General features: G+C 43.8%; 1 protein-coding gene across 6 annotated transcripts in view; it reads left to right on the top strand.

Moving 5' to 3' along the window:
• Positions 1 to 22,171, top strand: part of LOC116243920 (uncharacterized) — a 199,657-nt gene that overhangs the window by 97,355 nt on the left and 80,131 nt on the right. For all 6 annotated transcript variants that reach the window (XR_016470876.1, XR_016470874.1, XR_016470875.1 and 3 more), the window contains 3 exons: positions 3,763 to 3,867; positions 6,722 to 6,823; positions 8,656 to 8,738. Coding sequence is in view for 2 of the 6 variants with exons in the window: in XM_090149889.1 (XP_090006015.1) it covers positions 3,763 to 3,867; positions 6,722 to 6,740 (124 nt within the window). In the remaining 4 variants the exon portion in view is untranslated. The remainder of the gene's footprint in view (positions 1 to 3,762; positions 3,868 to 6,721; positions 6,824 to 8,655; positions 8,739 to 22,171) is intronic.

Here is a 22,171-nt window from a genome sequence, read left to right as displayed (position 1 = left end):
AATTTAAAATTAACATCCTGTCAATATACTGCTGACCTGTGTTAAATGTGCGCTTTGTCAAACTTTCAGAATTAGATTTTAATACAAAAACAGCGTAATGCTGGGAACCTTGCTGGTCCTGAAAAGGCTGGATTTAATACAGTGAGAAGTCACCCAACCGCTTTCCATTTTAGCTTATCTTTTCTCAAGGAGCGAAGTCATTCTTGGCCAGAGAAAGGTTGAATATATGAAGTAGCCTAAAAGAGCTAAAAATATATTTGTTAGTAATCAGACTAAAATTTTCTAACAGTTCCCTGCTGTAAACGTTGCCTTACCAATGACTGAGTCACAGAGGTGGATTTTTCCAAAGGCTGCAGTGCAGATATGGCAGCTTGCATCCAACCAGGCTGTCCTGGTGACCGCCTCCACTTGGCCATGTGCAGCATCGCATTCTGATCTCTTCTGTTCCTGCATCCAAGCCTTAACCTAAAGCAGCTGGGAACAGAGAGAGGTGCTGTGGGGCTGTCCCTACCCCCTTGCTAGCCTGTGTTTTTGTGCTTTGAACAGAGCTAGGGAATAGCTACATGCTCTAGGAAGATTCTCACTTTGTGGATGGTATTGCTGATTGGATTGATCCATGAGTTGACCCCCTGGCTGCTCACAGAAAGCAGCAGTGGGACGGCACAGCGAGCAGCCCAGTCTCCTCATAGGAACTGATGGTGCTGCTCAGTCAGCAGGTCGGGGCCCTTGCTCGGGGAGGGTGGAAGGGCATGAATTGGGATAGCGCTGAACAGGAGAAAACAGAGCATGCTTGGGTGCAGTCTGATCTGTGGAGGAGGCTGTTTGCTGAACCTTAATCAGAGGTTGTCCCGGGTATTAGGAACAGCAAGAAACAAGGCACAAAGCCAAGAAAAGGTGATGAAGAAAGAGGAAGCAACGTGAGGAGGAGATTGGGCTGCGTGGCAGGAGCAGGAGGTGGAGCAGGGCAGGTTGAAAGCAGAGGTGTTGCTGAGGGCAGCCCTGTGCAGGCACGGCGAGTGTGGAAATGTTTCAGGAAGGTGGTGCAAGCTGCATATCACTGCTGGCAAACTTTCTCTAAGAAAACAGTAAGTGGGTGGCCCGTTGCTGTGTGTGCTTCCCACTGATGGCTCCTGGGAGCAGGCCAACGTTGTGTGTTTCAGTTAAGGTTACGGCGAGACTGCCAAAATGTTGTCTGTAGTGCTAGTTCTGCAAATTGTTTGCACAGGGCATCTATTGCCGTTAATAACCGAGCGCTCCAAAAGGCGGCTGCTTCAGATCCTGTGTGGGAAATGGGAAAAGTGCTCTGGCAGTGAGACGGGGCCTGATGCAGAGCCTCGGAGCTGCAGCCACGCCAGGGGGAAGATCTGCAAAGCAGTCGCTGTGTGCTCTCATCTGGTGCTGCTGAGTGCTTCCAGGGTGGCTGCTCTGTGCTGGCGTGGGGCAAAGGGAACATTTTAGGTGAAATGTGCTTCCAAGACCTGGGTCTTTGCTCTCAGTTGGCAAGTGACTCTTGGAGCAAAACAGTCACTGTCAAACGGGGCTTTTTGCTCTGCAATAGTCTGTGCCTCTCTCCCTCCCTGGAAAAAAAAAAAAAAAAAAAAATTGTGCAAAATCCATTAATTTTTAGAATAGGAATTATCATGGTCATACTGTGCTCTCGGGAAGGAAAAGAATTGCCTTCCACCACAAAATGTTTACATTGGCTGCCAAGGTTTCTCCTGATTTCCTCTGTTGGGAATGAATAATTAAGGAGTTAACTGCAAGGTGAAAAAGGCCTCTATGTGTTTAAGTCTAATGTCACAGCTTCCCAAGGACAAAGCTTCTAGCACGCAGAAAGGTTTCTCTGTCAAGCAGATAAGTTCAGTGGCTAAGTGAGACGCCAGAAGAGGAGTCAAAGCAGAGAATTCCCAGTAGGAAGCTTTTAGTATGCACTTACGACAGGTACTGCATGAGATGGATGTAGAGCACACATATGTGGGACGCACCGGCACCACATAAGGTGTTAATAGTCCAAGCTGATGCCAAGGAAGAAAGAGAGCAGACAGGGTCAGCTACTGTTTCCTGAGCTAAATGTTCCTTTTCTTACGGTGGTCAGAGCCAGGGGTAGTTTTACAATGTGCAAAACATGCTCTTGTAATTAAAATGAAACTCACACTGACAGAGAAAGGGGATGGTGAATGTTGACCTCACATGCTACATCTGTAGAGCATTTGGGGACACGTTCCTTTAGCCGGAGCGATGCGGGCTTTTGATAGCCTTTGGTAGTGAAAGGTGGGCAGGAATCAAGTTCCCTGTTGATCTGTATGCACTGTGTGAAGCTGTTTCTCACGAGAAGGCAGTGCTTCACAACACAGAACTGCCCAACTGCAGTTTTTTAATTTCCATTCTTCTCTTTGGAAACGGGTGTTGTCAGTGCTTGTAGGCAGTGGAAATTAAAACAAAAAGTAAATAAAAGAAACAAACAGTTGGCAGGTTTTAGCTATCTGTTCTGCTGGGTCTCTGCTGCCAGGCCTTACAGTGCAGTGTTTGCCTAGCTATTTAGGCAGGCCCCTTACCTGTAAACCTGCCCTTCTGAAAGGGGAACTTGGCATCTTGGGAGCTTCTGAGAACTTCAGCTGTGCTCCAGCACACCATAGCTGTTAGTGGTGGGCCCGCAGGGAGCACTGTGGTCACCCCTCCTCGATGGCCGGCTGGGATCCCAGCTGCGGTGCACTGCTCTTCTGCTGGCCTGGAGACATCTCTGCTCAGGTCTTCTGAATTAAAGATTCCAGGAGAGAATGGGAAAATCTGCTCCCAGTCCTCCTCGACTTTCTAACCTCCTGCCCCAGCCAAAGAATCAACAAGTATATCATCTTCCTCGTGCTGAGATAAGATCCTTTAAGAGGCAGAGCGCTCTGCCTTCCATGCATGAAAGGTTCATTTAGAGCATGTGGTACCTGTGCATGTTGAGCAAATGGAGAGCTGGAGGGATTCTTTTTATCCCTCCCATTCTCTTCATGTTGGCCGGAGAGTGCAGGTCGAACGTCTGACTTCTCGTTACGAGCACCTCTCCATCACCCGAGCCCTTTGTCAATTCACCAAATGTGACAATTACAGCATTGCAGAGATGAGACTTTCTAATCCTATTACTCATTCATCAACCTGCGGATGATAGCAGAAGCCAGATCGAACAGTGCCAAAAGAGCAGTGAGGAGCCTTCTCCAGTGCTGTGAAACTAGGCTTAGCTCAGGCACAATAGGTGTGTAATTTAAGGTTTTGTTGAGCTGAAATCCAATCACATACTTGACTGGTAGATCACAGAAAGACACAGACAAAAAGAATGAGATAATTCTACCTCACACAAACACTTGAATCCGGCTTTGACTTATTAACAAGTGTGTGATCAACCTTACACTGTTTCTTTTTTTTTTTCTTTCTTTGAACCTAGAGATGGGATGGGACTGAAATACTTTCACCTACTTGGGTATCAGCCAATAATTGAAAAAAAAAAATACTAGAAGGTAATAGAGGAACTCAGACACAAGTGGAGAAAGTACAGATGCTTATTTTATAAAAGATTTGAAAATATAACTTCTGGGCTTAGCTTTGTGTTATCTTGACAGCATCTGGTACCTATTGCTTTCTCAAGGACGGAGAGAATGTAGCATATAGGAGAAGAACAAAGCTAAAAAAAGTAAAACCTTCAGTAGAGGAGAAATTACAGTGTGAGCCTTACTGCTCTCTTTCTTGCAACTAAACTACTTTTGTTTTGTCTTCTTTCAGGCATGTGCTGCAGTTGCCAGAGGAGTGGTGGGGGCTCTCAAGAGTGTGTGATAAGAGTGCCACCATAGCCATGCACCACTGCCAGAGGGCAGTGGAAACGTGGAGGTGAGGAGGGGGGTCTTATATTCTGCCTTTTGTGAAAGCAGAAAGGTGGATGCTCTATTTTCCGTGTTTAAAGAGGCATCTTTTAATTAGGCAAGTGTGTAATTTAAATTCACTCCTCTAAAAGGCAGTGTTCAATACAGCCTGCTCTATCATGGCCTTTATACATTGGCAAAATAAAGCACAGAGCATGTGCTTAAATGCTTTGGCAGGAAAGCCCTCTGCAACAGGCACATTGATAATGGCGACAGGCATAAATGTAAGCGCTGTTTTTCCATGTGATACAGCAGTCCAGCCCCTTTGGTCAAGTAGAAGTCTTCTATCAAGACCAAACCTCAAAAGCACATATTCTACTGTTTTTTGTGTCTGTCTTGAGCTCTTCAAAATAACAAGCTTTTGCATGTGGAATTAATGGTACATGACATCTGGTACTACTGTGGGTGTTGTGACCTGGATGCTCAGGAATACGGGCACCCCAAACTAGAATAAACATGAGTATGAGCTCACTGCTAGGAAGAATGACATAAAGGTTTAATGACTCAGTTGTGGCAGAGGACTGAGTGCCCTGGTGTGATGGTTGAAAAAGTTCTTTTTAAACTTTGCCCATCAAAAAAAAATGCCTTCAGGGCATGCAAATTGACGTGTAAAGCTCCAAATGCAGTGGTCACTGGTGTGCAGTCAGCACAGCACAATGCATTGCTCAAATGTAAACTAGTTGTCAGAGAAGTCTGCAGCAACAGGTAACGCTCACAGTGCTTGTACTAAAAGGAACCAAGCCGGGGTACAAGTAATGCAATGATGGGGGAAAATGAAACAACAACAAAACCCAAGGACCTAAGAAGCTCAGAGGGATGAACGGGAAGTAGGGGGGAATCCTTGGGATCAGAAAGCTGAAATGAAACTTGGCATTGATCTTAAGAGATCAGGCAATGTTTTGCTTAAAAACAAACAAAACAAAAGCCAGAATTATGAATTTGTAAGATCCTAGACTTGAAAGCATACAGAAACAGTATTAGTGGAAAGATTCTTCTTTTTTTTTTTTCTTTTAATAAATGAATTAGTGGAGGAAAATCCCTCAACAATCCAACTGGTATTCAAACATGAAGAGACTTTCAGTAATTTGTAGGAATATGGGAAGATTCAGATACGATCCAAGCAGAGTAGGGAAAAAAGAAGATATCCACAGCCCAGTATAATCTTAGAAGCTCAAGTTGGAGTCTGACTTGCTTCCCAAACTACAGAGATCTCATAAACAGAGAGATTTCATTCAGCAGCATAAACTCTGACATTTGACCAGACGGTTGCCTTGGGGACATTAGCTAAAATAGCCTCAGATTTAAAATTGAAATATGAACTTCTGAAGGCTTTGGTAGTTGCTTTCCGGTGCTACTGAGACAACCAATGGAAATATTGGCTGCTTGATACTTCAGCATCACTAATTTAGGAAGAAACTGGTGATCTGCAGATACTCTCATCCTGCAGTGCTCTTTCTCATTGGTCAGCAGATGCAGGTAGCTCAGCTGTCTTTCCCCAATGCTAGGGCAGGAGTGGTTTCACCATCTCTTCTACTTGTTATCAGGAGGCCAAACAAGGAGCTGGTTGGTGCTTTGTAGCTCTCAGTGTGTTGGGATGGTGGTGCTGCCCTGTGGGTGGGACAGCCACAGCAGTTTATCCCAGGAAGTCTGCAGCAGCACAGATGCAGCACTAAGTGTGCCTGCCAGTGATTTGAGGGCTGCAGGTGCTTGGTGGGAGATATTTGATGTCACTGAGCCTGGGCTGAATAGGAGGGGAAGGAGGAAACTGTGTTCAGTACATTCTGTGTAACTACATCTGTTAATGACCTGTGCCTGCTGAGGTGTAAATGTGTGCACAGTTCAGTGCTTCAGGTGCTCCACAGACATGCACGCTTATTGCTGCTGTATTTTTAATACAGCTCTTTTTGTGATACTCTGCTGCTCCAAAATCCTACCCAGACTAACAGGGAGTAAATACTTTGTTGTCAGTTGCTTCTGGATGTCCTAGAGGGACAAGAGTGGTTGGTACTGGTTTGAGTTTGCCTCAGAACAATGCACCTGCACACACCCCTGACCCAGCTCTCCATTAGCTACCAAACCAGCAGCTGGGACAGCCAGGTAATTTTCCTGTTTTTGTGCAATCAAATAAAGACAGTGAGCTAAACTAACTTACTGATCGCTCTCTCTGAGCTTCAGGTAGTTTTCTTTGTGTGCTCCCAATACAACAAGAACTTAAGGAGCTTTTTGGACAGGACCATGCAAGAGCAACTGTCCCTGCTGCAGCCCAGGGAGGACCTGTGCTGGGGGAGGAGGAGGAGGATATTCTGTGCAGGAACTGCAGCCCTCAGGAGCAGGGTTATCCTGAAGTGCTGCAGCCCATGGAGGACCTTTTCTTTGTCTTTCCCTTGGTTCCTTGTCAAGCTCTAAGAAAAGTTCTTCAGGGCCACAGAACTGTGGGCAGGCTTAGCCTCCAAGAAATTCTAGCAGCGTCTCTGTAAATCCCATGCCGTTGCTCAACCAAGTTGAGTGAGGATGATGGTTGAGCATTTCTCATCTTAAGGAGCTATGGTGGCAGCTGTGGAAGGCTCCTACATTCTGGGTGTGCTCTGAATAACCTCTCTCACTATGGTTCACATTAGAAATTTTGATTATCTGTCAGGCGGCTGCTCCCCTTCTCTTGAGCTATCAGGGTTGCAACACTCTGTAGAAGTCATTTACTTGCCAGTGGTACCGTTAGCCCTTTGTGAACAATTAAGCTGAGGTCAGAGGTTGTAATATATCAAATTTGCGGACCGTATTAAATTTTATTTTTACTGAAAGGAACTTTTTGTCTCTTTTATCAGGAGGAAAATTAAGCTGTGAACTGGAATTCCATCAGGCTGTCTGCTGCGAAGCCCTGCGGCTTTAGCAAACAGGCAGCAGTGGTCAGAAATGACACTCAAAAGGTAAATTTATTTCTTTTTTATTAAAAAGGATAAATTATGACCTGTATAGTATATCTTTGAAAAGGAGGGAACATAACACAATGTGCTGTATTTTCCCCACTTCTTTTAAACGATGGATTTTGCCCTCTACAGAGCTGTTTTGAATGAGAAGGAAGGAGTGCTGAGCAGGGCTGCAGCTGTGGGGTGCAGGTGTACCCACCTTCTTTGCCTGCTCCTTCTCTCACCAAACCCTTTAGCAGTTTTGCCACTAATTTCTAGGAACTGGATCACTTTCAAAAGTTCTGCTCAAACTTGCTGTCTGTGTGAATTTTTGCCATTCTAAAGGAATTTTATTTTAAAATATAAGTACAGTGAAACCCCTGGTCACACCCTGACTTTTAGAGAGCAGACAGTTCTGGTATCCAAACACCAAATTCCCAGACAGGCTGGCTACCCAACTAGGCTGACTGTACCTTTGGCCTCTCCAGGGTTGCATACTGTAGAGGAAGGATTGCCTTTTGGGTCTGAGCATGCAAGCATGTGCTTGTCCTCTTCATCTGGGTATAAAATACCTCTTTCTGCCTTGCACAAGTATTAAAATACATGTGAAAACTTCAGGAACCTACACGCTGTTTTTGCCACTTTCTCTGTTGCCTGCAGTTGACTGGCTGTGGTTTGCAGGCAGACATGTTTGATTTGAAGCACAGTGGCTGATGATAACAAGCTAGGTTGCAGAGATCCTACGGCTTTTTCATTTTTCTGTAGGATGAAGGGTTTGCCCTCCTATATTTGCTGCTTGTTTCTCCTCTTTTGCTGTACAGCGTTATGTTCTGCTCATCCATATTTCCTGTGTTTCCATCCTAAAGAAGGCAGAATTTCAACAGCAGAGAAAAGGGATTGTGTTGTGCTCTGTATAATTTGAATAACACCCTGTGGGATGAATTGTGCAATTTTAATATTCATTATCTCAAATGTAGACAATAGAATAGACTGTAGTAGGGAAGACTGATTAGCAGATCACTGAAGATAGGTTTTTTCCTCTTTTTTTTTTTTCCTTTTATACTTGGCCATTGCTTGGTGATAAGCAAGTAAAACATTTTATCAAGACCTGAATCTTTGGTATTCAAAAATGTAATGCAATAATCATCCTTCAGTAAATGCATACATGGGAGCCCAAGAGCCATGGACAGAACATACATTAGTCTTAGGCCTTACTGATGAGCAGCCCAGGCCAAGAAATTTCTGTTGCTCCCTCAAGTCTAAATGAAAGGCAGGTTCTGAAGGGAGAGGGGAGCATGCAATCAGTCCACAAAGTGAATGGTAATGCTTTAATTATCATTCTATTGTTATTCTTCCTTTTTAGCGGCTTGGAGGTTGTGTAGTTTGCATATTCATTCCTTTAAATCTCACAAAGGTTTTGTTGTTGGCAAAAGTTTGGCTGTAAAAAGAGGGCAAGCTTGTCATTAATAGGCTAGAAGGGAAAGAAGGAAGAAGGGCTGTTAACCCCAGCTTGAAGATTTCTGTGAGGGGAGGATCCAGGGTGGGTACTGTTTTTTGGAAATAGAGATACTAAGGTGCTGTTTTTTTTTTTTAATAGACGAGCACAAGCGTAATCACTTCTGGTACACTTTGGAAGTGTAATGGAAGTTAGCCCAATAAAAAACTCATCTAACTATCACCCAGTGAACTGACCATTTTTATAAAGGCTACAGAATTGGTCAGTGTCCTTCAAGAGAAACTTTCCAAGAACTCATTTTGTTAAAATCTTCAGTGAAATCCAGTTCTACGTACTGAGTTAATTTCTTTGCCACAAAAGAAATGTATTCACAATATTTCTGTTGGTTTCTTTTCAGAAAGTTACATGTAATTCGTAGAGGACTTCCAGCTCCTGTGAAAGAAGATGCTTTTGTTCTGCACAATCTTCACATCTAAGGAGGTAATATGACCTTCTTGTAGAAACGCTATCGCAACTGCAGCTGCCTTGATTAGTTTTTTATGTCCTCCTGTCATGCATTATTCTCATTACATGGGCGCTTCTCCAGGTTTTGTAACAGTACTGATTAGACATATAGGCGTGTGCTGGTACAGTGGGCAAAGTTGCAGCATCTTCCATCTCCACAACTGTTTTGAGAGGAAATGGGATTCTGCTTCTTGTGCTGAGGTCAGGCAGTGTTAGAGGTCTTTTTTCAAGCTTAAGCCAAGTGCGGTTATTGGGAGATGCACGTGTACTGGAGCAGACTGGGGTGATGCAGAGGCTGAAATAAAAGAAAAGATTAAGGATGATTTGAAGAACATTTTCTGTGAATGCAGAGTTAAAGCCATTGCAGTTGATTCAGGCAGCAGCAGTTTGCCTTTTCGGAATTATGGTGTTCTGTGCACCTAGTGCACGTGGTCAGGGAGCAGCAGGAGCCCACAGAAGGCTCTGCTCATGTAAGCTCTCTCCAGCTGCCATTGCAGGTACTGAAAAGCAAGTCCCCATTACAAGTGTTTCCCAGTATTGGAAGGTGATGTGTAGTGACTAAAAGGTTTGCCAAGGGTGAGCAAAGAATAGACTGCAACAGTCAATAAATATATCCTGAGATTTTTCAGTCATTTCCATATTTATATGTAACATATTGTAATATGGCTGTACTTGCCCATTTGCTGTTTTTTTCCTTTTCCCTAGCCTATGCTGTCTCCACGCCTGAGAACTTTGTGTTTCTGTTGCCTTCTGTCTCTCAGGCATGGTATAATATATACATAATGGTATAAATAACTGATTCTTCTGCTTCCTGGTTGATGAATAGGGTTTTTTTGGTTTTGCTTTTTGAATTGTTAAAGAATGCCTAGATTTTAGCTATTAAATATATTTGGTGATTTTTACAACAGATTTTCCACTACTTTCTTGGTGCATATAATCTTCAGGGTCATTAAAGGGAAATTCTAAGATTTTCCATGCTTGATGCTAATGTAGTACTTGTTTCATAATGAAGCTTGAAATGGTGGATTTTTGCTCTGCACACAATTACAAAACACCAAGAGCTCCACGAAAGTAAATTAATTTAGGATAATTTGCATCAGTTGAATTTGTGGCCCTGTTGACATCATCATGCCTGCTGGAGAACAGACACCAGCTGGGGTGATGCTATTTCATACCCATGTGGAGTAGGAATGGCCTCTGGAGGTTAGAATGAAAGTGGAGAATGACTGCTGCTAGCACAAGTTACGAATAAGCTGTCTGAAGTATAATAAGAATGAAATAGAAGGCAAGCTCACCATAACACAGTGAGATGCAGCTAAAAGGATGTGAACCTGGTGAAGTTGCTCCACTTCATGTTGCAATAGAGGGATCCGAGCTCAGAGCAGCTCCTCCAGCCCGTCTGCGATCAGGGATGGGAAAATTCTCACATGCCCTCAGGTTTTCAGGTCAAACTGAACTGCTTAGGGGCTGTACCTCAAAGCCACATGGAAGCGCTGAATACTGCGGAGCAAAATGCCCTGTTTCTCAGGTGGAGCTGGCAGGAACCAGTTCCTCAGCAGCTGCGTTGGTTTTCTATTTGCATTTGGATGAAAATCAAGAGGTTTCTTTTTCTGTGTCAGACTTTGAATATAACCCTCCTCCCTTTGGCTGTCCTAGCTCTTACATGTTGATGCAGTTTGCAGTAATGTAGCTACCTGGATCTAGGCTTTTGTTTCAGGTGACTACAATATTCTCCTTGGGATGAGTCTTGCTAGAGGCACTATCTCCCCTCCAGCCCTGAGGAGGAAACATCTGGTCTCTCTGGCACAGTGGATGCTTCTGGGATTGTCATTCTATTTGGCATGAGTGAAATAGCCATAAGATTTGGTATGCATTTTTAGTATGTTGCAGCTATGCTCCTTGAGCCAAAGGAAGACAGTTTATACAGAAAGCAAAAGAACATTTTTACTCAGCTTTTTGTGATAGCTCTTCATTAGTAATATTCAATAAAATAAAACCTTATAAATGCTCAATTCAGCTGCTGTTAAAGTAAGAACAGAATTGCTATTGAATTTAGTGAGGTCGGTCTGGGGCTCCAGATGAAGGTAATGCAATGTTTAGTTCCATTTGCTCCTCGTTGCCCAAAAGAAAGCTGGCCAGCTGTGAGATGGCGATTCAAGAAGGATGGCTGTGCCTCAGGATCCATTGCTCCAGCTGTATCAGGCTGTTCTGGTGAGCCAGAGGTTTGTGCTCTCCAGCCCAGGGCCAGGGAATTACAAATGTGTACAGAAATAGAAGCCAGAGTTCAGGGTGAGGACACACTGCAACAAAGCCTGTTGGAGTGGGAGAGTTGTAATAAATGGCGTGAAGAAGGCACAATCATTTCCAATTCTTGCCAAATGTGACTTGATTGTCGCTTTTTTCTTGGGAATATGGCCCTACTATAAAAAAAAAAAAAGAAGCTGGTGATCTCTTTGGAATTAAGGGTTTAGGATATGTCATGGGGAATTAGACATGGGCCTCTCATTAGCAAGAATTTTGACCTCCATGCATAGCTCTGAAAATCAATCCTATCTCCAGCCTCAGTTGTGTTTTTATTTCAACTGAGGAACAGGCACAGATATCACTGAGAAGGAGAGTAAATCTCATGATTGGAAACTTCTGATGTCATTTTCAAGTGCAGTTATAAAACTGAGTGATGACATGTAGATGTCCGCACCCAAAATATTTACAAATCAAACTGTGTGGGTGCCTAGTTTTTATGGTGGCAATAAAACGTTGCTTAGTATTTCCTGGTAAACTTTTAGTACTGAGTAATTACTATTAAACAGATGGAGAAACAGGGCACTGTAGCAGAGTTGAGTGTATTTTTCATAAGCCTTGCTTTTTCCCATGGGCTTACAGTGTCTTGACTGTTCATCTTAGGCCCCTTCAACAGTGTTTATCACAAGCATGTGCTTTTGGCAAGTAGCTCTGCTGAGGTTCGGTCAAGTGATGATGACACTTTGAAATCAACAGGAGCATAAGGTGGCAGTAAAACATAAGTAAAAAATAATCCCACTGAGCTGGGATTTGCAACGTTGTGCTTTGAGTCCCACTGCAGCATCGGGTGTGATTTGGATTCTCTCCTGCCTCAGTTTCCCTGTGTGTAAACAGTGATCCTTTTGAGGAGGGAGGGTCTTTTGCCTTTTGAAGAAGAGAAGTACTGTGAAAAGCCTTGCTTGCTATTATGCATATATTGAAAACAAAACCTAATCAGTGCTTTGCTAGGTTGGGGATGAATGCGTTTAGCAGTTTGTTTGATCAAGCTGTAGATTACTTAGGCAGTGGTTTGTTATAAGAGCCTTATCAGTAACAAAAAACCTTCTGTCATCCTCAGACAAGCAACAATCGTGTTCTAAAATGGTTGCCAAACGTGTTTATTTGAAGATGGTTGTTTCTAGCATAGCTGAAACCATTGTGTGGCGAGAGTTCAATTGCTTCCTACTAAAGCCAACATTCATAGCTTGGAAAACTGTTAGATAAATGTCAGTTTCTGCCATAATTTGTGGAATCAATGCAAACTGAGTCAAAGAATCACAAACAGTAATGTGAAAATAAAATGATCTGCGTTATGGTTTTTAAGTAAATGATGATAAACTAATAAATGCCATTAGCTGCTGCCATTACTTTGTTGAATTTAGCTGATGTTACTGTGTTGACTTTAAAAGCTATCAGCTTAACTATATAAATCCATTTGACATGTCTTTATTCAGATAAAACTTTAATACTGCAAGTGTAGCAAATTAGATGCAAATGCTCTTTTTATTTTAAGTATATTTAAAGCTGCCTTTTCAATGCAAATTTTACAGGAAATCTCAACAAGCTAGGACAGACATCTTAGCTGTCAGCGTGCAGCACTTTCATTTCGGTCTCAGGCATGGGAGCTGCATTTTGTCCCTGCAGACTGAGATAATTAAAACTACAGAGAGATGGTTTTAAATATACATGATACACAGTTACTTAAACTGTGGGATAATGCATAAATGTGGTCCTTAACATTTTTGATAGAGCAGCGCCGACCGGACAGCACATCAGTAGACGGTAGGGAACACATTTCTTTTTGTGCAAACAGCTTTGTTTTATTTTTATTTTTCACCTTTTCACCGGAATTGCTGTGGAAGCACAGAAATACCATTTCAAACCCTGGGTTGGGAAAGCCCTCATTAAAAAGATACTGATACCATTAACTTCTTTTTTTTCTTTCTTTTTTTTCTTTTCTTTGTTTTTGAGCAGCCCTTAGCCTCCTTGGAATACATATCTATTTCAGCTTTCATTTGCTGAACCCCCTGAATGAGTTTATCCAAACAATGTGAATTTACTCAGATCTTTTTAAAATCCCACATCTCTTGTGGTTGATAAAGCTGACTTTAGCTAAGAAGAGTTGGATCAGGGTGATTTAAATTTCACAGTGAAAATGATAAGGGCTTTACTAGAAATAATAAGCGCATTCAAATACTGTCATGGGCAAACAGTTGAATGTGCAGTGAGAAATTTGGCAAGGCTAGTCTTTCTCAGTGTTGATTTAATGAAGTAATGGATAGTAAAATAGAAGAAAAAACCCAGCAACTTGCATTCAGAGGTAAACTTATGTTAATTCCGTATCAGTAGTTCTATAAAGCATTGTTCATTAAAAAGCAGCATTAATGCTCTAATAACTTTTAAAATGTCATGCTGTTTAAAAGCCACAAAACCCAACCAAGCCACCAGCAAGGGGAGAAGCCTCTCCTGGCAGCCCTGCACCAGTGATGCCCGGTTGTTGGCATTTCCCAGGCGTTCAGCCCGAGGAGAACATGTGCTTCAGGGAAAGAAAAAGAGGAAGCACATCCACATAAGCTGCAGGGCAAACAGTGGCCCAGGTTGAAAATGGTTTTGAACGCTAGCTTGTCCATTTAAAAACACATAGCCTCACCTTTCTCATTCAAATCTGTGGGAGCCTGCACAGCCCTGTCAGGATCAAAAGGTTCAGGTCTGTGAATCCAGATGTGCTTTTTGTGATGCAGCCGGGATGGCCATTGAGTGGAGCTGGGCAAGGAGCAGGAGGCGAGGTTATTTTTGAGGCAGTCCTTCAGACGGTTTATAGCTGTCATTAATGGGGTTTGTATACAGCAAGGAACTGGCATCCAGAATTAGTGATGTCTGATCGGTGAGGCATCTGGAAAGCAATAAATCAAACATGTATGGTGCTTACAAGAAGGGGCAAGAGAGAAGAAAAGGGAAGAAACATCACTCTGTTGCCAAAGGGCTGAGGTTAAGAATCCCTCTGTGCAATTTAACAGTTTTTAATTCCTACATTTTAATACCTCGCAGGCCATTGTGTCAGTCTGCCTTAGCTCGTTCATGGAGCCATCTCACTGCTGCCAAGTGGATTAGCTCTCCGAGGGGCTGCTGGCCCCCTCCTGCTCGGGGATTGCATCCATCACCGCCCTATGCGCATCGCCCTGCCCTCCCAGCCACCCTGCTGCTCCACCCCAAACGTGGGCCGCCTAACTGGCACTGCCAAACGCCAAAGCTGGCAGTCTCTAAGTGGGACAAGCTTTGTTTTTCACACGTGCCCCTATGATCTTTTTCTTTTTTTTTTTTTCTTCCCTTCAAGGAACGCAGTAAAAACCTAATAGGAGGCTTCCTGCCATCAGTGCAGGGGAGCAGCGGCCATTAGCAGATGGGAAGAGATCAATATTCTGCCCAACCTTTCCGGTTGCAGTTCTAGTTGGTAATTATATGGCTGCTATAAATTCATGAATATCATGTAATAAGGAAAAACTAATCTCTTCAAAACAGCTTATTTCCATAGGAAATGACCAGAGAGCTACCACTGACTTTGTCACTGACAACTATTTTGTGTTTGGTAAACAGACTTGGTAGGAACAAAATGATTCTAAGGTCTGAAGAAATACTTAGGAGCTCAAATCCTCCCGTGGACCATCACACGTTTCCTGCATTTGGCTCATTACAGGGCAAGTGTGTCCTTTAAGACATGGAGATTAATGAGGCATTTTACGAGACTAATACATTTTAAATTTTAACACCGGAGTTAGCATCTATAATTGTACAATTATACGTTCATTTAGATTTTTTAAAGATAACTAATCACAGGTGACTAGAACTGTGTGAAGAGGCAGAATTTATGTTTCTCCAGCTGCAGGAGCACTAAATCATGCAGGAATTGAAATTGTTTTCCTTATGACAGATAGCTCAGGCAAGATTAGTCAGTCACTGTTTCAGATATAATGCCTTTTTTATTACGCATACTTTATGTGGGACTATTATATTTGTAACATATATTTCTGCATACAGCAAATTAACTATTGTGTAATGCACGGACCAAGAAGGAGTATCATTAGTTCTCGCCGTCCCGCAGTTCTGAGCAGCTGGTGAAATATATACCAATCATCCAACAGCCAGCTTCATGTTAACGTGTAGAACAAAGCCTGAGCGGCTCCCGTTTGACAGAACTTTACCGTGCAGTAATAAATAAAGGCTGAATTATTGATGGTGATAACTGCTAATATTATTACGACCTCAATTAAGTGCTTTTTTCAGACACATTAGCAACAAAAGGTCTTCTCTTTGCTCGTTGCTGTTTCTTCGAGTCCCACTTTACATTAAAATCGAATTGATCAAACCTATTTGCCATTTCGCTGTGAGTGGATAACCATAATGGGTAATCTATCAGCATGGTGCTCCCCTTAAAGCTATTAACACCTTTTGTTGTTTTACTCAAGTTTCTAAACGTGCTGAGAGGTTCAAAAAGGCAAACCCTGCAATCTGTTAGGATTGTGCAGAGCCGTGACTTGTGGCATTCTTTTAATTACCATACTTTTTTAGCTCCGCAGCCGAACACTGATATTTCTGACACTAAGTAAGTCTTTATTTACTTATGAAGCTGTGAGACAGCTAAATTAAAGCTGATTAGCAAGATGGCAGCTCTGCTGCTCGCAGCTGAGGTGAGTTGAGCTGCTGCATGGCTTCTCCCCACAACTCGCTGCTTGACTCTCAGGCACTGGGGCTGGGATCACTCAGCAGCGAGGCAAATAAAGGGAGCTTAGAGTGTTTTGCCCTATGGCAAATTGGCAAATTGTGTTAGTTACATGGATGCGTGTGTAAAGCGTGGAGCAGCCTGTTTGTTTGTGAGAGCTTTTATAATAGGCAGGGGGAGATAATTTCCAGGGACAGGCTGGTGGAGTGTGCGTGCTTGGGGAGTTGTGGGATTACACTCATTAAAAAGTGAAGAGCTAATGAAATTAATCAGAGGAAAGACTGAGCAAACTGGAGAACACAATATGGACCTGTCTCTGAGAGGCTGCCTCTTTTCACATAGATCTCTGTTGAAGATTTCTGCTCTTCTGGAACCATTTTTGGGTTTGTGCTTCTTGATTTTGGATTTTTGCTGCCTTAATTCTTGTGTGGGGCTGAGTGGCAAAAGAGGGGATTCCTGGTTTACTTGCTCATGACAAACCTAGACTTGAGAGTGCCTGGGCTGTGATTCGTCACTATTTGTAATGCTGATGCAACAACTGAGTGAAAGTAGGTGGTGCTGGTGTTCATTGGCACAAAACCCCAGTCATATTCCTGGTAACAATCTCAACAGAAAAGCCTGGACAGAATAAGCAAGGAAGTCCTTTATTGCCTCATATGTTTCTTTTGTTCTCTTTCTGTTTATATATACGTATTAAAAAATAAACACGCGCACACCAGTGTGCTGGCAGTGTTGGTGTGAGTCTTCCTGGAAGAAGAGAAGCCCCACGGATCCTTGCTGCCTCTGTGCTCTGTGTGAGAGCAGGGAGCTGCTGCCAGCGTAAAGCTGAGGCTCCTGAGGATGTGTGAGCTCAGGGAAGGAGCGCTGTGCTGGGCCCTGCACAGTGCGTGGCCTTTGGAGGGACAGTGCAGCTCCTTTCCACTCATCTCGAGGGGAAGGTCGTGGCGTGGCACTCTTGAGGACTTGTTGCCTGTGTCATTTCATGTGAAAGTGGGAGTCCCTTGAGTTCATTCATAATTACATTAAATTGTTCTAATTGCAGAACGCTGCAAGTAAAGGCACTCGTGTGTTCGTTTTTGGCACAGGCGGTGTCAGTGCTGCCAGTTTAAGCCAGGTCACACCTTTGTGATGTCAATGCCAGCACTGGTTTTGGCTCTTTCGCTTCTATTTGTATTGTAGTGAGTCACAAGCAGGGGGAAATGAAGAAATACCTGTTGGCTTCAAAGGCAGATTGAAGATAAGTTGCTGTTAAGCTCCAGTTCTGTCTAGCTGTTGATATGTGTAATATAGCAAATTAATTAAAAGCTTATACTCACAATATATAGGGATTTCAATTGTTTTAAAGTGGTGGTTATCTTTCAGCAACTAGAAGATGCACATGACTGAGCTACTCTAGTAGATCAGTGCTTCAAGTAGCTTACCTCGCTTCCAGTTTCTTTGCATCAATCACTTTTTGTGTGTTTTTCTTTTGTGTCGAACAAATCAGAACTGTCCTTTGCTCATTTTATGCATCCTGCAAAGCAGGGTATGAAGTGGGTTGATGACAGCTCATCCATCTCAGTTTCTGAAAGGGATTCCCCTTCTGGATATCATGTGGAGAGGTGTTTTTCTGAAGCCCACCCACCTGGCACTATTTCCCCTTAGGAAGTGGCTGCATTTTCTAAGGGTGTTTCTCATAGGGGTGAGACTGCATATCAAACAGCAGATTTCTGAATGGTATATTGTGATGTTGACTTTACTGATGCTTCAGCTGCTGTTGTCTTAATATCGACTGTCGCTCATACGTCAGTTGGAAACAAAAATCAATAAGCAATGAGAATGGAAGTAAAGGGAAACCAGAGAAACAAAATGATGAACAAGAATTTGGTATCTCCACTCATATGCTTCCAGTCAGCTGTCGTGCACTCCTTACCATCAAAGGCCATCGAAAAACCTGCAGCTCATGCCCACAGATCCTGCCACCTGAGTCAGGGCTCTTCCTGGGCCATGAAAGAGGATGCTGAGGCACAGGGAACGCAGTGCTGGATGCTCTGAGTCCTGCAGACTGATCTGCAGAAAGCTCAGGCTGTGGTTAAACAGTTAAGTCCCAAATTGTCTGTGCCCAGGTGTATGTGCATGTCACATGCATAATTTTAAATAAATGAACAGGTCATCTTTTTTTAAAGCAACACAAGTATTTAACAAGCCCGTGAAGCTGTCTGCTCGAGTCCCTGGAGCTTCTGCTTGGTCCTCTCTACGTGTGTGTGCTGGGGGCCTGGCATGCCAAGGATGCAGCAGAGTTGGGTTCAGTGTGGTGGTGATGGTGGGAGTTTGCTCAAGCAGGCTGTGAGCGTGCAGTGGAAGCAGGAGGGGAAAACTGCCCTTCTAAACGAGTAACAGTGCCAGAAGCACAGTCAGAAGGTACAGACGGAGGCTATTAATGGAAGCACCGAAGCAGCCACATCTGTGATTGAATACTCGGTCTTTCAGTGCCTACTGCTGTGTTTACTGCTCCTTAATGTGGTATTGTTTACTCACAATTAAACTCTTGGCCATTAATTTAACACTCAGATGCTGAATTGGTCACACAGACCCAAATCCCAGAGCCCGGACAGCTGTGCTCTGTACACTCCTTTAGGCACGGCTCTCGTTAGGAGGGAGCGCAGGCAGCGAGCTGACGGCACCGGCTGCTGCCCCCCCTTCCCAGAGCCCCCCCTTCCCAGAGCCCCCCCTTCCCAGAGCCCCCCCCTTCCCAGAGCCCCCCGCCTGCTGCTCCCATTGGAGCAGTGCTGCACTGCGGTGTGGGAAGCGTTAATTGTTGTCAGCCTAAATTTCACACCGGAGATAACAAATGCTTGAAACCCGGACGCTGCGTGGAGTAGATAAATGCATTTTCCCCCATTAATTAAAAGGAATCTGTAAATGTAAGCGGAGGTGTTCGCTTATAATAAGTTTTTGAACTGGTGACAAATGCCACCAGCAAAAGGCCTGAGATAAGAGGATGTCAGAGCCATCTGCACCAATACGTGCCTTTGTGGAACATCACTCCATGGGGTCCGCAGTCGGTGGCAGTGGTTGGTAGCAGGGAGGTGAGGTAACCCATGGTGGGATTGCAGGGTGAGGGGACAGGGCTCTGGAGGAGGGAGAGTGGCTTAATTTTCATGAGTTGGAGCTGGCGGTGATGTGGAATGTTGAGTGTTTCTCTATACTTTCCTTCCATTTGTTCTGTCTAAAAGAAAACACTTCATCGTACATGCTACATGTTGATCTGTCCCATGGATCCATTCTACAACTGATCCTACAGAGTAAGCATTGATTTCTTTATAAACTTTCAGAACTAAAAAAACCCTCCTGTTCTCCCTCAACTCTGCTAATTACATTAAGGATAATGCTAGTGCTGTATCTGCAGTCTGCTTCTGGGGCAGCATTAGGAAAAAAGAGCAAATAAGAGGGCTTTTAAGGTAATAAAAGTTTTAAATTTTCAAATTCAGCTCAAGTTTGTCAAAGCTCAGTGGCCATTCGAACTCATTTCTATCTCAGGTTCGTTGCTGTTTCATACCACTTAGCTAAAACATTATTACATAATAAGATATTTTCAGGTTGAAGCCTTAATAAAGTCGTGGTTTCAATTATTTAAAATAGAGCTGCACAAACGAACAATTTATTTGATTAACTTGCATTTTTTTTGTAGCTGCAGTATGTCTACAACAATGTTCATCTTCCTCTAGAATTTATTGCTAGAAAAACACCCTGCATGTTTCACCTCATTAAGCTGATCATAATTTTGATGCTTTGATGTAGAACATAGGTGGCTTATTTCTGACCGTGTACATCACAATATAGCTGTGTTCTTACAAGGCAAAAGATTTGCACTGTGCAAATCTTAGATCAGTGTGTTTTACCAGTTTGCCTTTTGAATTCAGCTTCCATGAAACCCAGTGAAATGGAATCGTTTGAGCGTGCTTAGGAAGTGAACACAGAGTCGTACAACAGTTTTGGAATCTGTTAGTTATGTTTTGTGTCGCTTGTTTTTGTGCTTACCTTGACTTGGTTTCAGTTAACATAACAGCACAGGGCAGGTGGGACGTGCAGGGTGCCTTGCTGCCCGGATCCACGTTGCAGGTTGTGCATTGCATTGCTCAACTCATCTCCAGCACTTCTGAAGACGCGGCTTTGCACAGCGCCAACTCAATCAACCCCAGCCTGCGGCTTAAAGAAAACGATTTATTCACAAAGTGCAGCTCCTCCGTGGCTCCTGACGTGCCAGGTGGTCAGCTGCAGGTCTGTAGGACGCACACCCGCTTCCTCAGTCAGCTGTGAGCACTTACAGACCTCCTGTCATCCCTTCTCCCCTGCCATCGTGCTCTGCCGCCTGAGCTCAGCCCGTCCGTCAGCCCTCGACGTGAGCAGAGCGCTGCGCTCACCGGCCCTGGTTTGGGGCGCTACGGCCGCAGCAGCGATGTGGGCTCGCTTTTGGTAACGCAGCCCTTTGGAACGGCGTTGCTCAGGGTCGGTTCCTGCGAGCCCGAGCTCCTCCTCCCTCGCAGCCTGCCCGTTTATGGGAGCTGTAAGTGGCTACACCTGCAGCGGCCGGCACCGCTGTTAGAACGGTCGGATCAGTCAAAGGGAAAGTTCAAAGTTCAGAGGTCAGCCTTTTGTGACTGCTGAGGAGGAGATACGGGATAATGGCTCGTTAATGTTATTTGCCTCATTCGGCTGAAAAACTTGGTCTTTCTCTGTTGTGTCAAGACATTTACGTGGGCAATTCTGGGCATTGTCATTTGAATAGGGGTTAAATTATTCTGTTTTGTCATTAAGTGATCCTCGATTGGCAATCCACCGCACAATGGGTGATCATTAGGGAAAGGCCATAAAACTGTTACACCGTTTAAGAGTGAATGGTGAATGAAGCCAGATATTTCCAGGACCCGCGCTTCCCTCCCCCGCCGGCTGCAGCTGCCGCAGACCAATTGAAAGCAGAAGCCCTGAATTTCGGAGCAGTCTTTAACCTGTTCCTCTGATTTTGTTTTAAGCATTTACGTTGAGGTGAACGGCAGATGAACCTTCTGGTAGATACCTAAAGGGGCCCCAGTGATCTCGTTCCTCGTGGTTTTGTTGTGTCGGTGCAAGTGGTGCACCAGAACATTAGCCTAAAAATGAAGGTAAAATATGGCATGCTAGTTTCAGGGAAAATCATACAAATGAGACAAAAGCCCCAAATAAAACAAGATCGTGAGAACTGTGTGCCATAGAAGGAAGAGCAGCTTGCATGAATGAAGTGCCTCCGAATTCAGCAGCTCATGGGATTCAGCATCCTGAGCTGTGGGTTTTGTGGGTTCCATGCTGATGGTTGCTGGTAAAGCCTACGCTTGTGCTTTCCAACCCTAAGTCCCCTTTTCTGGCACTGAATGTGACCACTGGCATTGCACTCTGCTGGGTGACACTTATTACTGTGATGCTACTGCAAGACCAGACCAAGATGGTACAAGACATCATTCAGTAAGGCAGCGATGTTGCTGGTGGGGCTGCTGTGCTTTCCTGTCCTCTTTGCAGCATGGTCCTGACCTTCTGTTCTTCCTCATTGCATCTCACTGGTGGAGCAGGGTAGAGGGTAGGAGCTCATGGCTCAGGCAGGGCAGTTCTGGTCCTGGCTTACATCAGTTCTCATGGGACCAGGACATGAGAAGGACCTGACTTTACCACTCTTTCTAAAGCAGTCTCGGTGCTCTAGGTGAATGTGAGGTTTTCTAACAGCTGTCCTCGTTGTTCCAGCCATGCTCCTGGGAATGGTGGTTTTTCCATGACTGAAAAGCCAACATAGCTTTAACTAAAATTGCACAGCTAATTAACTGCTTAGTGATTTGTCCATGCTTCTTTATATTCCAATTACGATTGCAGCTCATCTCACTTGAGAAAGAACGTGTTCTGTGGCCTGCAAAGAGACTTATTTCTTCAACTACATTTAACAATAGGATTTCTTCCTAGTAATTAAAGATATGCTGTTGCAAGCTATGTAAGCGGGCTACAAACAGCCCCCTGCCCTCTGGGGATGCTCTGAACTGAGGTATGTTTTTTTTGTGTTTGCCGACACCCCCAGACGTATAGTTAGACCCCAGGTCTGCAACATCAACTCCTTTACATGACTTGGAAAGATCCATTGTCTTCAGGGCCTTTGGAGAGGATCATGGTGATGAGTATATGAGATCAGATGCTATGCTGGAAATCTGCCTTTAAAAGGGAAAAAGAGAAAAGAAATAGACATTCACGTTTCTACATTAAAGTTCTAGAATAGCGATAGTCAAAGATGTTTTGAATAACAAGACAAAGGTGTTTTAATAGATTCCATGTATTTTCCAGCATCTGAATTTCTCTTTAAACTTGTACTAGGTAAATGTTACTCGGTTGCCCTTTTAGAAAACAACAATTTGACTTT

The sequence above is a fragment of the Phasianus colchicus genome, chromosome 13 (assembly GCF_987193195.1).
Source record: "Phasianus colchicus chromosome 13, bPhaCol1.hap1.1, whole genome shotgun sequence".
Lineage (NCBI taxonomy): Eukaryota > Metazoa > Chordata > Aves > Galliformes > Phasianidae > Phasianus > Phasianus colchicus.
The sequence above is the reverse complement of the archived record's forward strand: the minus strand, read 5'-3'. Positions and strand labels throughout refer to the sequence as shown.